Raw genomic sequence first — 17,270 nt, 5'->3', positions numbered from 1 at the left:
GATCAGATGGAAATACTGGAACTGAAATGGCGTGGAAAATTAGGGTAGGAATCGATTAAATAAAGGAAGTGGTGAAAACAAATTAACTTAATTTACTCCTGTGTTTGTACTTTTTTTGAATGTGCCAGAATATATTTTATATATGAATCCATAGGTGAACATGAGAATGAAGTTATAAAGGAACTGTTATATTTAGGTGACTGTTGTCTTTTTCCTTTAACTTTCTTTTAGGGCATTCCCCAGGTTACCTTGGTTGGCCATGACTGGGGTGGTGTAATTGTGTGGAATATGGCACGGTGCTATCCCGAGAGAGTCCGGTAAGAAATAATTGAGTCGCAATTGAGTTTGAATGACAAGGCCAAATAGTCATTGTCATATTTATTATTTCCCAATTTTAAAGATGTCATGAAGGTCTATTAAATAGGATTTCCCAATAATATTCCCAATAATAATAATGTAAGATCCAAAAAAAAAACACCCACAGGACACTAATTGTTGTACTGTTTACCCTACATGTAACACCAAACCAAACCCTTCTTGTTAAAGGCAGCAATACTTGCCCATGGCTCGGTTAACAACAAAAGCATTTTCTACAAATCATTGAAAGCATATATTCAGCCTTATGTATGGCAGCTGTTGAGATGGAGATATGCTTGTACCTTCTTCAAGTGTGTAATTGTTATTATTAATGTACTGCAATACTAGCTAGCAGATGAGCATCATCATGTGACTCTTCCTGCTGCTCATACAATGTTTCTTCCTCTTGTGATGCAGAGCTGTGGTGTCACTGAACACCCCCCTACTCCCGGCCAAGCCTGATGTCAACCCTTTAGAACAAATTAAATCTCTACCCATCTTTGACTACCAGCTTTACTTCCAAGAACCTGTAAGTGGACTTAAACCTTCCTTTCTTGATGACGAACCATCAGAATCCTTAAACATGCCTGGTCTGCTTTCAGTTTCCTAACTAAATGTTACTTCACAACTGCATGACACGAAGGTGAACTCGCAAAACAATAGAAACCCAGATTAGAGTTGATGATATTATTACACCATAATTCAAATCCAGTGGCTGTAGAGAGGATATACAAATTCATTGATCAGGGAGATGGTATTCAATTACTTTCCTATGATTTTCAGCAATGAAGTTCCTTTCCAACTTTCCATTATGAATAAAGAATCTGAATATGTATGACAATATAAGGGAAATGGCAAAACATTACACACATACATCTACTTAGCAAAACTATCCATTAGATGCAGGATTTGCCATTGAGTTAGAAGTATGTTGAATGGGCATTGAGTTGATAAAATACGATACTATCTTGCAGTTATATAGATGAAAGCAAGGGTGGACTGGGACCAATATTCAGCCCTGGCATTTCAGCCCCCCATACCCAAAGCACAAACAACCATCACCTCCTCCCCCCAACCCCCAACGGCCTCCTTTCGCCCCACACACCACCACCACTAATTACACACAGGGGCTACTATCACAAACCTGGGAGGATATAACAGAGTTTCTCAACTTTTAATTTGACTGTTGATAAATAGTCCTTTCTTGACCAGCACTTTTAGAAGATTATTTATAACAAATACTACAAATCCAACAACTGAAGATACAACTCCCCACTATAGGTATGCCTCTGTTGCCTCACCTCCCTGTTGTGCTGCCTGTCCCTGCAGATGAGTCCCCCTACCCTAAGTGTTAATTACTATTACATATATAGCTCACATAACATGGACCTGGGCATACATCTGTGTACCTCTGTTTTCTGTGTTCCTCTACTGCACTCACCGGGATCACTGGGACCAGAAGACCACACTGCCTGTGCTGGGCCTAGAAAAATCCTAGTTGTGATTGAATAAACACATATGAGACAAAGACGATCACTAAATAAATGCCTAATGCATGACATGGGGCTCATAATACTTTATAAGGGACCTGTGTTTTGGTTGATCATGTCACATGACCAGAATGTGATACTTTTTTTAAAGGGTTTTCATCAAACTATCCTCTTTTCTTTATGTTCATGCTTAACATAAAGGTTCAAATCCAGCTCTAGTCAATATAATAGAAATGATAAATTAATTGTCAAAATTGTTATCTGATGTAGGCTTTGGTTTTATTATTTTGCTGTCAGCATTTGTGAAGGAGTTGTCTTTGTGTAGGAGTATATTACCAATTTCGGAATATCATTGCTGACAGATCACGTCTACTGCCTGTCATGTGTTCTCCCCCGAATCCCCCATTGCCTAATTAGTCTACCATTAGACTAATATATAAGTAAATATACACGTTTTTATGTATTAAAAAAATGCAAACCACAATAAATATTATTGACATTTAAATCTACTATAAATACTGTATTAATGATGCTTTTCAATTAACACAAATTAAACTGTACAAAATGATGGAACAACTTCTAGTATTATTTTCTGTAACATTCATTCACAAAAAACAAACCATGTATTTGAATAACAAGACTTACAGAACAGGCACACTGAATTGAACATTACATTATAATGAAAACACATCTCTCTTTGTGTGTAATTGTAGCTACAATCCCTGGATATAAATTGTGTTAGGCTTTATTATAAGTGTGACAGGCATATTTTATAATAACAAATACACATAACGCTGAGGCAGTGTGTAAACGGGGCTCAATGTGCTCAATCTGCCTCGAAAGCCAATGTCCTCCACAACAGAGAAAGGCTGGTATTCTAGGTCAATGACTCCCATAGCTCTGTCAGGGATACCTTTTGTCCTGACTCTCGAATGCTTTTTGCCAGTATACATTTATTTAGTAGGTCTTTTCAATTAGAACTGTAATCAGATGCCTAAAACTTGTTCAGGGATGGGTTTAACACCAGAATGTTTAACACATTTCAAAATACAAGCACCAAAACCGGTCAAATGGACCATTATATTAAATAATTGTTTTATATACATTATACGTTACACAACATGCATCACTCGAAAACAGCACAGTTTTACACATAAACGTGTATTGAGTGCATTGTGCAACTGAAACAACCGAGCAATAATAATTATACTAATACTACTTATATATAATATAATAACAACAAATTGATATAAATATTATCCAGTAAATTTTTGCTACTGAAATTGAGGTGTTGAAATACTTCCTCCTCTTGACACTTCAGTGTCAATGGCCATGCTTTGAAATAGGTTCACACAGCCGTCATTTTCACCAAACCAGGCACATCCAAAGTGCATCTGAAAGTTTGCATCCTAGTGATCTTTTGTGATCTGTCTCTTAGCCTGCTCTCTAAAACAGAACTTTAAAAGGTTGTATTGCTATATAATTAAAAAAAACTATAGAGCTGTTTATTCCTGGATTTGCACATTTTGTAAAAGAGCACTGTTACTTTACATCACCATTCAACTGCGATTAAAAAAACATGTAATTAATGCATTAATATTAATATATTTAGTAAGCAATGTATTAATAATATATTATGTTTTTTGTTTATTATATTTATTTGATTTTAATTGTTTATATATTTAATTAAATTACACTAGTTTTATTCTCTTTTTGTATTTATACCTATTGTTTTATTCATAACCAAATAGTTTATTTTCAAAGTTGCCTTTTCATACGGAAGCGTATTGCTGCCACCCAAAAAAAAAAAAGTTTTCTTTGGGCCGTGTTGTGTAGTCCAAGCCCATTTGTTCTTATGGGTAATTTCGTGATATGACAGAACTGGATAGGAAGGATAGAAACTAACATATTACTTGTGTGAGACATTGTAACACACTCCTTCAGGATCCAGTGTGTGAAGAAGCCGTCTGGTGGCTTGAGTTTCCACAAAGCCCTGTTGAATGCATTTGAGGAGCACCATTTTATACCCATATAGCTTCCCGTTTTTACCTATTTCTGCAAATCACAAACAATGCTACTTTCTATTAAAACCCTTCTGAATGTTCTCATACTGAGCACAGTTCAGTTTATGTGGCTCAAACATTGTCATATTTATTCATGTTTAAGACCAAGGTTAAAGTAAATGTGGACAATGTCTGACACACTTGCAATTCCTGTTTATCTAGTAAAACAGGGCTCATATGATATATAAGCACATTACAAGTGATATAACCCCTCATTAAAAAATCAGTACAGTGTTAAGCCTCCTTCATCAGAAAGTCTGGCCTTTCAGCGTAGTGGTCTTAGCACTCTACTGGGTAGAGCAACTACAATGCCTGTGCTGTGCGGTCCCAATCCCAAATTGGGAGCTCCGGCTACACATTTTGTCTGGTACATGTTTCTAATTATTATATTTTTGTTTTTATATTATAGTTTGTTTTTGTTTCATGAAAACACAACACAATGAAATATAACAGGCTTTTAACTAAAGAGACGCATTTTTAGAATGATTAGAAAGAGCAATATAGTTTAAGTTTCTATTAAGTTCTGTCGTATCGCGAGATTACCCATAAGAACTACAAATGGTCTTAGACTACTTTTTTTTTTGTGGCAACAACACGCCCCCCCCCCCAAAAAAAAAAAACAACGAAATCCCCTGGCAGCAACACGCCCCCAAAATATGTCTGTAAAGTCTAAGTCTGGCAAGTTGACATCTAAGGTGGCGCACACTGATGTGTAGTCCTTCAGTTATTAAACAAAACAGATGAGTTGAAAGTGGCCTGTGTCTAGAGTAGAGGGGTTGCTTCGATGCCATGCTCTCGATATAGGCAAGATCTCGGGAAATCAGCACAGGAATCAGTGGTAAAGTGCAGTAAGTGCCAGTTTATTACAGTAGAAAACAAATGAAAACCCAAAACAAAACCACAGCTCCTGGTTGAGCCTCACTAAACAGTGAAAACAAAGCCCTCTCTATAAACTAATCAAAAACAAGGAGTCACACAGCAACAATACAAATCACAATACAAAGAGTAGTCCAAGTCCATTAGCAAAGTTCATTACCAGGTACACTTCTCTAAGTTTCCTCACCTTCATCCACAACTCCACAACAAAGGTTTCCAACTACCTGCTTTTATGCAGGAAGCTGGGCAATCAGGGGCATCTTGCCAGTCAGGTGCTTCCACAGCATGAATCATCTTCCCAGGGCATCTGGGAGGTGTAGTGTTTGCCTGCCAAGTAGTGCTACACCCAGCACTACATACATATATACATATGGTTACTAAAATGTGAAAGTGTTTATCCTGATTAGTGCTGAAAATCAATTTCTCCCTGCCTTTAAAACAGTAATGAGTGTTGTTAAAACATGTCCATTTCTCAATTAAATGGACTCTGTTTAACCTTTGATCACGTGTCGTTGACACTGGACTCTCGGACAAGCCAGCTGAGAAGTCGCTCAAGTCGCCGCAGCAAAGTATCGCTTTCTCTCGCGTTTCCTCGTTTTAGTTAGGTTACATAGACTGTTTACGTGGTTTGTTGTTTAGCTACAAATTGTATATCTTGCACCTGTATTGTCGGAAAAGCAGCGACTGTTTGTTAGTTTGTTAGTGAATTTAGCCAGTAACCCAGCACACTCGACACGCCCTGTCTGTAATCAGAAGCGTTACACTGTGCAGGCTGTGATTATTTAGCATTTGTTTAACATTACTACGAGCTATTGTACAGTGTAACTGCGTGTGTCTGGCACTGTCTTTGTCTGTATTCAGATATTAAGCGGCCAGTAATTGGTCTTGGTCCTCTCCCGCCTGGACTACTGCAAGTCTCTCCTGGCCGGCCTGCCTGCATCCACTACCCACCCACTCCAGCTCATCCAGAACTCTGCGGCTCGTCTGGTATTCTCTCTGCCCCGATTCGCACACGCTACTCCACTGCTCCGCTCCCTCCACTGGCTCCCGATAGCGGCACGCATTCAGTTCAAGACTTTGACCCTCACCTACCGCTGTCTCGACCACACTGCACCAAGCTACCTTCAGTCACTCGTCTCTCCATACATCCCCTCCAGACCACTGCGCTCCTCCAGCGCCAGAAGACTAACTCTGCCTCCTCTCCACTCTCGCTCCTCCAGAGCCGCTCCTTCTCATACCTGGCCCCTAAATGGTGGAACGACCTGCCCACTGAAGTCAAAACAGCAGAGTCCTTGACCTCATTCCGGTGCTTACTCAAGACGCATCTCTTCCGACAGCACTTCTAATATTAGTCCTCTATCCCTGCTAGATAGCACTTTCAGCTTATTATGCTCCTCACGTTCTTGATTGTTTTCCTCCTTGCTCCCTTTCCCGTAGCGCTCGTCTGTAACCCTACATCTTACTGTACTTGTGTAAATTGTAAATTGGAATCTGTAAAATGTATTTTGAATTGTTATGTTTTAGCTAAGTTGAACTGTAATGTTTTATGCCTTGTACTTCTCTGTATTTTTGCACTTATGTTGTAAGTCGCCCTGGATAAGGGCGTCTGCTAAGAAATAAAAATAATAATAATAATGTGATCCAGAATGACGCATCTGTTACAAAAATGAACTGTTCAATGTACAGTCACTGAATCTTTGAGTGAACAGTTATAACACTTAGTAATTTGCCTCATACTCTAAATTTGAACAGCTTATTAACCTATTCATACTGATACATTGTCTCAGTTTTCACATGCAAACACCTGATTTAAGACAATGGCAAATACAACTGATTTACACTTGAGCAAGTTGTATAGATTTCTGTTTTATCTAAACACAAGAATGTACACCTTCGGATTAAAGGATTTAGTCTAAGAAGGTATTTTAACTTCTCACTTGATGACTGTGTTGTTGCTACAGGGTGTGGCTGAAGCAGAATTGGAGAAGAACCTGGAGAGAACCTTCAAACTGTTGTTTATAGCGAATAGAGACGAGGTGAGGAACATCCCTGTTAATTTACTGATCTATTATTTCCAGTGTCTTGACTAATGTGAATTAGCACAGTTTTCATGTATGTATGTTTGTATTTCAGCATTTTTAATCTTTTAACCCTGGTTCTGGAGATTTGTGTGATCTCCTGTTTTTCAAACAAACCATAGTTCAAATGATTCCGTTCAGCCAATCACCTTAATTAGTCAGGATTAAAATGATAATTGTGAAGAGCATTCAGACACTTCCATCCTAGTAGTGGGTAAGTATTGTGAAATTGTATAATAACTGTATAATAAACCATTCAAATAATATATATATATACACTCACCTAAAGGATTATTAGGAACACCATACTAATACTGTGTTTGACCCCCTTTCGCCTTCAGAACTGCCTTAATTCTACGTGGCATTGATTCAACAAGGTGCTGAAAGCATTCTTTAGAAATGTTGGCACATATTGATAGGATAGCATCTTGCAGTTGATGGAGATTTGTGGGATGCACATCCAGGGCACGAAGCTCCCGTTCCACCACATCCCAAAGATGCTCTATTGGGTTGAGATCTGGTGACTGTGGGGGCCAGTTTAGTACAGTGAACTCATTGTCATGTTCAAGAAACCAATTTGAAATGATTCGACCTTTGTGACATGGTGCATTATCCTGCTGGAAGTAGCCATCAGAGGATGGGTACATGGTGGTCATAAAGGGATGGACATGGTCAGAAACAATGCTTAGGTAGGCCGTGGCATTTAAACGATGCCCAATTGGCACTAAGGGGCCTAAAGTGTGCCAAGAAAACATCCCCCACACCATTACACCACCACCACCAGCCTGCACAGTGGTAACAAGGCATGATGGATCCATGTTCTCATTCTGTTTACGCCAAATTCTGACTCAACAGAAATCGAGACTCATCAGACCAGGCAACATTTTTCCAGTCTTCAACTGTCCAATTTTGGTGAGCTTGTGCAAATCGTAACCTCTTTTTCCTACTTGTAGTGGAGATGAGTGGTACCCGGTGGGGTTTTCTGCTGTTGTAGCCCATCCGCCTCAAGGTTGTACGTGTTGTGGCTTCACAAATGCTTTGCTGCATACCTCGGTTGTAACGAGTGGTTATTTCAGTCAAAGTTGCTCTTCTATCAGCTTGAATCAGTCGGCCCATTCAGTTTGGAGTTCAGGAGATTGTCTTGACCAGGACCACACCCCTAAATCCTATATATATATATATATATATATATACACTCACCTAAAGGATTATTAGGAATGCCTGTTCAATTTCTCATTAATGCAATTATCTAACCAACCAATCACATGGCAGTTGCTTCAATGCATTTAGGGGTGTGGTCCTGGTCAAGACAATCTCCTGAACTCCAAACTGAATGTCTGAATGGGAAAGAAAGGTGATTTAAGCAATTTTGAGCGTGGCATGGTTGTTGGTGCCAGACGGGCCGGTCTGAGTATTTCACAATCTGCTCAGTTACTGGAATTTTCACGTACAACCATTTCTAGGGTTTACAAAGAATGGTGTGAAAAGGGAAAAACATCCAGTATGTGGCTGTCCTGTGGGTGAAAATGCCTTGTTGATGCTAGAGGTCAGAGGAGAATGGGCCGACTCAAGCTGATAGAAGAGCAACTTTGACTGAAATAACCACTCGTTACAACCGAGGTATGCAGCAAAGCATTTGTGAAGCCACAACACGTACATCCTTGAGGCGGATGGGCTACAACAGCAGAAGACCCCACCGGGTACCACTCATCTCCACTACAAATAGGAAAAAGAGGCTACAATTTGCACAAGCTCACCAAAATTGGACAGTTGAAGACTGGAAAAATGTTGCCTGGTCTGATGAGTCTGGATTTCTGTTGAGACATTCAGATGGTAGAGTCAGAATTTGGCGTAAACAGAATGAGAACATGGATCCATCATGCCTTGTTACCACTGTGCAGGCTGGTGGTGGTGGTGTAATGGTGTGGGGGATGTTTTCTTGGCACACTTTAGGCCCCTTAGTGCCAATTGGGCATCGTTTAAATGCCACGGCCTACCTGAGCATTGTTTCTGACCATGTCCATCCCTTTATGACCACCATGTACCCATCCTCTGATGGCTACTTCCAGCAGGATAATGCACCATGTCACAAAGGTCGAATCATTTCAAATTGGTTTCTTGAACATGACAATGAGTTCACTGTACTAAACTGGCCCCCAGTCACCAGATCTCAACCCAATAGAGCATCTTTGGTATGTGGTGGAACGGGAGCTTCGTGCCCTGGATGTGCATCCCACAAATCTCCATCAACTGCAAGATGCTATCCTATCAATATGGGCCAACATTTCTAAAGAATGCTTTCAGCACCTTGTTGAATCAATGCCACGTAGAATTAAGGCAGTTCTGAAGGCGAAAGGGGGTCAAACACAGTATTAGTATGGTGTTCCTAATAATCCTTTAGGTGAGCGTATACATATATGTATACAGTGCCTTGCAAAAGTATTCAGGCCCATGAACAAAATCTCAGTATACAATCTTTAATTCAGTAATATCAGAGATTTGGTCAGGGGTCTGAATATGTTTCAAGACACTGAGTATATATATACATACACGCACATGCACATGCACACGCACACACACACACACACACACACACACACACTGTATTTGTTTGTATGCTTTAGGTTAATTACGATTAATGAGCGACTGTACACTTGCAATTGCTTGAATACTAAAGGTGATATATCCAGTTTAATTTTTAGTTTAATTCTTTCAAATGAGAAAGTGCTATTATTTTTTTTTTATACAAGTAGCTTTTAAATAATTCACAGCATACATTTAATATTTATGGATATGTTGAAGTTGCATGTAACACAAAATAATAAGAGCATGTTTTGATTACATTGCAAGTATTATTCGCATTATTACAATAATTGTGTACAGTTTAATAATTCAGAGGTTTATAAAATCCAAGTAGTAATACAATCTCTGTATTTCAAAGACAATTAAAATAACGAGTAAAGACTAAATACACTCAGAACATTTTTTTAAATAACCCCAGCATTAAGTGGATCAAATTTCCATTGGAAACAAATTAAATAAAAGTACTATCGATCCACTGTAAGTGGGCATCAATGAAGATTATGCTCATGGGGTATTTCACACTTTTCTACAATGCAAAATGCTGTAGTAGGTGGCTGCAGATAACTCGGAATGTCTGTGAACGTTTGTGAGTGTTTGATCTGTTGGATATCCTTTAAAAGTTATCACTTGTAATGCCATATAGCCAACCTGGGCTACCTTCTCTATGACTGATGCAGCCCAGTCTATGGATCTCTCCTTCATATGAGATCTAACTGGTTGACAATGGGGCATTCTATATTTTCGCTCAACAGAAGTCAATATTGATTCCTGTGCCCTCGACCACTATAATTGGTTTAAAATAATTGACTATGAACTGACAAATCAACTTATTTTCTTTTTGGCCCGAGTTTTATTGAATTTCCTATCACAACGGGTAATCTCTTGCGTAGCTGTGTGTTTGGTCCTCCAGCCACTGTTCACCATGTAGCATCAGCAGAAAGCACGAGAATGCTTCATGTCTATGTGATTTAGTAGTATATCTGGGCTTCCTTAGTAACTGAGGTCTGCAGAGCATAAACTAGTATTTAACATTTTGGTTTCCCTTCTAGACATGCTGAGATAAGGCTTTGCTTTCAAAAAGCTCTGGAAGACGATATTGTGACAGTCTAGTCGGTTTCACCTGCTAGTAAAATTAAATAATAATTTCTGACTTTATTACAACACCCAATGGCAGGTTAAGGTGAAACACTTTGACAATTGGAAAGGGAACCTCAGCAATTTCCAGTAATGCCATGTGACAAAAGTGAGTTTATTTGATAAATAAACTTGAAACTTAAAAAGCAATAAAAGAGCCATTGAGTAGCTATTAATTTATAAATATTATGCTGGCACATTTTAAATGTGTAAATCAGTTAACCAGAATTCCGGATTAACACTGGCCTAATGGTTAAATGGTTATGCAACTAACATGCACCCTAAATGAGCTAAGTAATTGCCCTACCAAATAAACAGTTTTAATAAAACCTAATCTAGTTACAGTCAATCCTTGGCAATAACAAGGTCTATTGCATTTGGAATAGTACTGCTTTGTTGGGCAGTATTCAAAGATGTCCCACTACTTTGACTGATAATCTGGCATGAGCCATGTGACAATAAATAAGACATTCCTCTTGCGGTGAACAGCAGAGGGTCTGTGGCTGAGGTGTGTGTTTCTGCGCTTTCTGTTTGGAAGCAGATAACAGACTCCCATGCTGGGTGACCTTGCATCATAATGAGGACCATTAAAGAGCCCTCCATCCGGGCCCAGACGCATTACAAACTAATGATACATCAACAAAGACATTAGCCAGCACTGATGTGACAGTAATGCTGTGTGCTAATGAACCCGTGGGCCAAAGGCACACCACACAGAGCAGACAAACAGCCCAGACTGCAGCCTTTTATCATGCTCAGCACCTTGTTACTCTTCGCAAAATCACAGACTCAGGGATGCGCGCGGGCCACTCGCCCACTCTTCCGCCCACACACACAACTGGCACCATTAACAGACACTTTTCTGCACCACTGAGTCTCACATTTCCTCAGAATTATTCTATGCCATTGTGTCTGAAAATATTAAACACAGAGAATAGAGATGTTGTGTGTGTAAATATATATTTACACACACAACAGAGGATCAAAAAAGGATCAAAAAAGCTACAGGCCCAACTCCCCCAGGCCTTCCTTTTTGCTGGTCCTAATATGTCTCAAGAGAACTCAACTTCATGTGGTCGTGTTCACTCTGATTTCCAACCAAGGCGATCTGTTTTTTGTTTCTGTTTTTTGTTACTAAGCCCTCTCTGCCTTGTGTGCTGCAGAAGCCTGCGGCTCTCTTCCCGGTTGTAGCGAATATCTTGTCTCCTCGTTTTTGTGCTGTCTTTGCTACTGCACTCATATTTCAGTGTCCTGGTGTTGTCTTGTTGAGATTATGTGGAGTGTATTGTCTGTTTTCTGTCCACAGGAAAGTGAGCTGTATTCCTGTACTGTCTGTAGGGCTCTGCAGCAGTATAATCAACCTTTTTCTCTCAGCAAATTGGTTGCTGGTGCGTTCGGCTTCAGTGTTTTGGTACTTTTAATACAAGGAGTACTCACGCACCTTATCTCGCTGCACTAAGACGCTTCACTTTGACCCTCATGCTGACATTGTTTCCAGCGTCTAAGGGTCTCGACTTCGACATTCAACAAGTCAGATCACACTCTGATGTGCTTCGGTGCCTCTGACATCGTCAGGGTATTTTACCATCTACCGACGTCGACGTTCAATGTTGATCTCAATGTCAGCTTGAGGATTCTCGACACCCTGTATAGACTGCACAACCCAGAAACTGGGGTTCAACTACCTTTCCTCCGGTGTGGTCAACTGTTCCAGCGCTGGCTTTACCTGCCGACCTTATTATCCAAGGATGCTGTCTGGCCTAATAAAACAGTACAGGATAGTAGAATCCGGCCTGACCAGCTGCAAGAGCTCTGGCTGGTGGAGAAGCACCGGCTTGAGATAACCAGGCTGCTCGGCCATGCTACAGGCAGGGGCATGGCAGTGCTGGTTGCGTCCGGCCAGCAGCTTTGGCTTTCACAGGCCAAGCTGTCGGAAGCCAACAAATTGGCTCTCCTGGATGCGCCCGTCACACCTGGTCACACGTTTGGTCCTGCTGTGGATGACCTTCTACTCAGATCCAAGGAGGCGAGCGGGTCCTCGAAGGCTTTTGCCGATGCTTACGCAGACAGTGGAGTGGAAGCAGTGGCCTTCTCGTGGCATTTCGCTAAACCCTCGACATCTGTTTTTTTTCGTGGGCAGGGCGCCTCACTCTCAGCCTAGGCTAAGGAGAAGACGTGGCCCAGGGATTTTGCTGCCACAGCCCAGGGTCCCCCTTATACTCGGGACCAGCTGGAATACTGGGCCCAGTGCATATAAGACTTGTGGGTGCTCACCACAATGCAGAATAGGTACTCTCTACAATTCTCCTGCCACTATCCCCCATTCCGGGGTGTGGTTCAGACGCGGGTGGAGGACCCTCTGGCCAACGCCTCTCTGGCCACAGAAATTCAGACGCTGTTGGGCATCATTTGTATGATTCCCCCCTCCTCCGAAAGGCACAAAAGGGTTCTACTCAAAGTACTTCCTGGTGTCAAAATGGCATGGAGGCCTCAGATTCTCGATCTTCAGAGGGTCAGTGCCTACCTGAGCGCAGGTAGGCGTGGCAGTGTTTGCCTGCAGTCATTTTTGTAGGTGATCAGGGGGACACATGTGCTTGTCCACATAAACAACACAACGGTTGTGTCCTATATCAACCACCAGGGTGGCATGATTTTACTTTGGTCAGACACGCATCTCCTATTCATCCAGGCTGTCCATCTGCCCAGAGTGTTGAACACAGCAGCCGACTTCCTCTCAAGAAGAGGCATAGGTACCGAATGGAGGCTCAAACCTCGGGCTCATATAGACCGCTTTGCCTCCCAGGAGACATCACATTGCCCTCATTGGTTCTCGATAAAACGAGAAGAGGGATGCCATAGCTCGCATAGCCTCTACTCAGTGGGGGATGTTCCAGCAGTGGTGTTTGACAAGGGACCAGGAACTCACTACCTGTCCTATGGCAGTGATCCTGCAGTTTTTGCAGGAACTGCTGGACGCCGGCAAGACACCTTCTACCCTGAATCAATCAATTGAGTTGGAAGTTTTCTGTCCCCCACCCTTTTCAATCTGAAAGGGAGTGTATTCTCCACACTCTATGTGGGGAGAACAGAGACCTTGCGCCAGTCGAAACAGTTATTATCTTTCAAGTCGGAAGCACTGGCCAAGGGGGAGGGGTTTCTGTACACTTACGTAGGAACCCGGTCGAAATATCACTCCATCAAAGCTGCCATTGGCTCCTGCGCACGTCACTCAAACAGGTCCCTTCCACTTCCTGTTTGTATAAAAGGTGACGTCTGCGCAGGTTCCTCCTCTTTTGCCCTGCTCCTACACACTTTTATATTTACAGTGACATAGGTGTCAGACGCACTATCGTGAGATTTGGCATAGATTCTTTAGAATTCTGGGTTCTTAAAGGGGAAATAACCCTTTAGTGATGGTTAGTATTTCTATTTCAGGGAACCGGGGCTATGATAGATAACCTTACATTCTGAACACTGCAGTCCACCTTGTACACAACCCTGTATCTGTTCAGGGCTTCACTGTTAATGACAAGCAGTTGTCTTTCCAACTATTAATCTAACTTAATTTGATGCCAGATTGCTTGTGAATGGGAAGCTTCCTGAAAAGCCGGAGGTATTGGAATATATTTTGTTTGTTCGTTAAATGCCATAATATACCTCAATTAAATATCACAGGAAATTAAACAAACCAAAAAGATAACAATATTATTGTTGGAGGGGGGGTAACTGGGTTAAAATTAAACTTCATCCTGTTCATGTCTGAAAAGGAGTAGTGGATAAAACCTCGCCTGAAGCACAGGAGATGGAAAAAATGTTTTTTCATTAGCAGGGAGCCTTGGGGAGAGTATAGCAGCACTGAAATCCCTAATGAAAAATATTAATAAATAAAGATTCGTAGGTTAGGAATTAGCAAAGGAAAACACAATCTGCAGTATTTCAGTAGTAAACTAATTCCTGCCTTGCCAATTCCTTCCCTGATTAGTCACAAATCAGGAAAGATGATCCATCAGCAGATGGAGTTCACAGGATCATCCTCATTCTTTATTGTTTGGAGGGGTCCTGTTTTCAAACCTAGACCCCCATGAGAGCCCACTGCCTATCTGGAGACACAAAGTACAGAGTTCTGCAGCAGCCCATCTGTAGTCATTAAAATATGTTTTCACCACAATTTGGTGAGTAAATTATTGTCTTGAAGCCACTATTGGATATGGGGACAGAAAGGCCTCTGGTCTAACTTGAATCTTGAGGCGTGATAGTGTTTGTGTTTCAGGAAACCCACATGCAAATACTATTTCTAAGCTGCTGCAAGCTAACATTGCATCACATCATGAAATCTTCGCAGAGAGAAGCACTTCTGGACAGAACACAACAAGGCAGTGATTATTGAAGAGATTTACCAATTTACAGATATATATGCTTTATACATAATTACAATATCATATTTTATTATGATAGAGATGTCAGACTCATAAAACTGTGGTATTTTATAGCAGCTGCAAACAACCTTTTCATTCTTTTTTTTTTTCAGAGGATTATAAATGTATGAATTATTGAAATACCCGTCGGGCAGTGTTGGCATCAAAGAGCTTGGGTAATATTCCGGCTATCCACAACACTAAAGCATGGCCCAGAGATATGTATGTGATAAAACAACATGATCACTCATGTATCAGACACAACTAGTCATGCATAGCCCATGCCATGGTCATTCTGAATCTATCCAATCACATTGTCACGACCTGGCTAATCATGACGTTTCACAGTGGAGACGTGTAATCAGAGGCTGCTGATTTGCGAAGCAGTGCGTGAGGTTTTGATTATTATCATTTAGGTACCAATCATGCCCTACATGCAGCAAAAAACAAGGGAATATTGCTGAGACATTTAAAAACATCAGCAGTTTTAGTAAAAGGTTCATTCTTGTGTTAAGTGTAAAAAATACAACTCCTTATGTGTGTAGTTCATACCATACCATACCAGTCCATTATTTCAAATGTACTGTATATAATAATTTTGATAACACAGTATCACAAGGCTCTTCTCAATTATTACAAACAAAAGGCAACAATAGACAGAACTGGCCACTAAAACAGAAAGTACATCATACAAAATTACTTGTTACCCCAGTGCAGATGCTTCAGACTCATTGACCCTATTGACTGCAGATATTCATCCACACTGGAACTCTTTGAACATTTGTCTTTCCTCTGGTAAAATGCAGAGGGTGTCACACAAGGATCTGCTCATTGAAACATTTGTTTCACTACAGTCTCAGTACAGTCATTAGCAGAGCAGCCTTGAGGAAATGAACAGCCAGGGATCAATGAAGTCTACTTTGCCAATTAAGAAGTACTCACAGAAACCTTGTTTAGCCCTTGATTTTTGACAGAAGTCATGTAAGATTTCTAGGGGACCTGTCTATCAGCTTCCAAATCCAGTGGGTCTTAGGTGCATCCAAGTCTTTCCCTCATGTAAAATGGGATGAGCAATATACTGGCATTCAGATTCTTCGGAGGAATAAACCATGTCAGAGGGAATTCAGCCACTCTCTTATAACTGAGTTTTAAATATGCGACTTGGACAAAAAAGGAGAGATATTTAAACATGGTGCAAATCTTTGCACGACATTGGAATATCACAAACCCGCCTGAACCACTTCACTGTTTGAACACAGTTTTGTGCAGTTATGGATGAATGCGCCATGCAAATTTGGTTCAATAAACTGATATATTCAGTCTAATTAAGGCTTTCATGCAATTCAAATTCGATTGCACTATGCGCATGTTTAATGTCAGCCCGGAATACAATTGCATCTCATGTTTCCAATTACCAAGTCATTACCATATGTTAATAAGCCACGGCATTAAAGGAACAGGATTCTGCAGGTGAATGAATTATTATTATTATTATTTTATTTTTTCTTAGTAGACATCCTTATCAGGTTGATTTACAAAATACAAGAGCAATACAAAAGTGGATAATACAGTACAGTTCAAAGCATGATACAATTACAAGTTCCAAATTATGCAAGTGTCTATGAAAATGTACAGTAAACACAAAATATAAGTCCTACATCCTAGATTGTAATAGCTAATAAGTGCAGAGAAGTTGTGAAGTCATAGTTAAGATCTAAGGGGAAGGGAGTACAGGGGAAATCAAAATAAACAACACGAGTACTAGCAATGCAAAAGCAAGAAGTATGACAAAACATTATATAAGTATTTTATAGGAGAGCTGAGCCACATTGAGGAATAAATGACTAAATTACAGGTACATCTGAGAAGATGTATCTTGAGTAATTGCCGGTAGGTGGTCAGGGACTCTGCTGTTTTGACTTCAGTGGGAAGGTCGTTCCACATTTAGGGGCCAGGGATGAGAAGGAGCGGCTCTGAAGGAAGGGGAATGCAGAGGAGGCAGAGTTAGTCTTCTGGCTTAGGAAGACCAGAGAGGTCTGGAGGGGATGTACGTCGAGATGAGGGTCTGAAGGAGCTCGGTGCAGTCTAGTCGAGACAGCGATAGGTAACAGTCAATGTCTTGAACTGAATGCGTGCCAGCATGCTCGACGGTCTTTGAGAGGAAGGGGAGTAGGAAGATGGCATTAGTTTTGAGAAGAGGTGGGATCAAAGGTAGTTTTTTTGAGGAGTGGGATCACAGCAGCTTGTTTAAAAGCAGAGGGGAAGCAGCCAGAG

The 17,270-nt window shown here is 40.8% G+C and overlaps 1 protein-coding gene across 2 annotated transcripts in view; it reads left to right on the top strand.

The window, feature by feature from the left end:
* The window catches only part of ephx2 (epoxide hydrolase 2, cytoplasmic), a 117,627-nt gene that overhangs the window by 67,569 nt on the left and 32,788 nt on the right, over positions 1–17,270 (top strand). For both annotated transcript variants that reach the window (XM_066710291.1, XM_066710232.1), the window contains 3 exons: positions 232–317; positions 775–886; positions 6,748–6,822. In XM_066710291.1, the coding sequence (XP_066566388.1) occupies positions 232–317; positions 775–886; positions 6,748–6,822 (273 nt within the window). The remainder of the gene's footprint in view (positions 1–231; positions 318–774; positions 887–6,747; positions 6,823–17,270) is intronic.

Source organism: Amia ocellicauda, chromosome 1 (genome assembly GCF_036373705.1).
Source record: "Amia ocellicauda isolate fAmiCal2 chromosome 1, fAmiCal2.hap1, whole genome shotgun sequence".
Lineage (NCBI taxonomy): Eukaryota > Metazoa > Chordata > Actinopteri > Amiiformes > Amiidae > Amia > Amia ocellicauda.
This window is presented reverse-complemented; position numbering and strand designations above follow the sequence as displayed.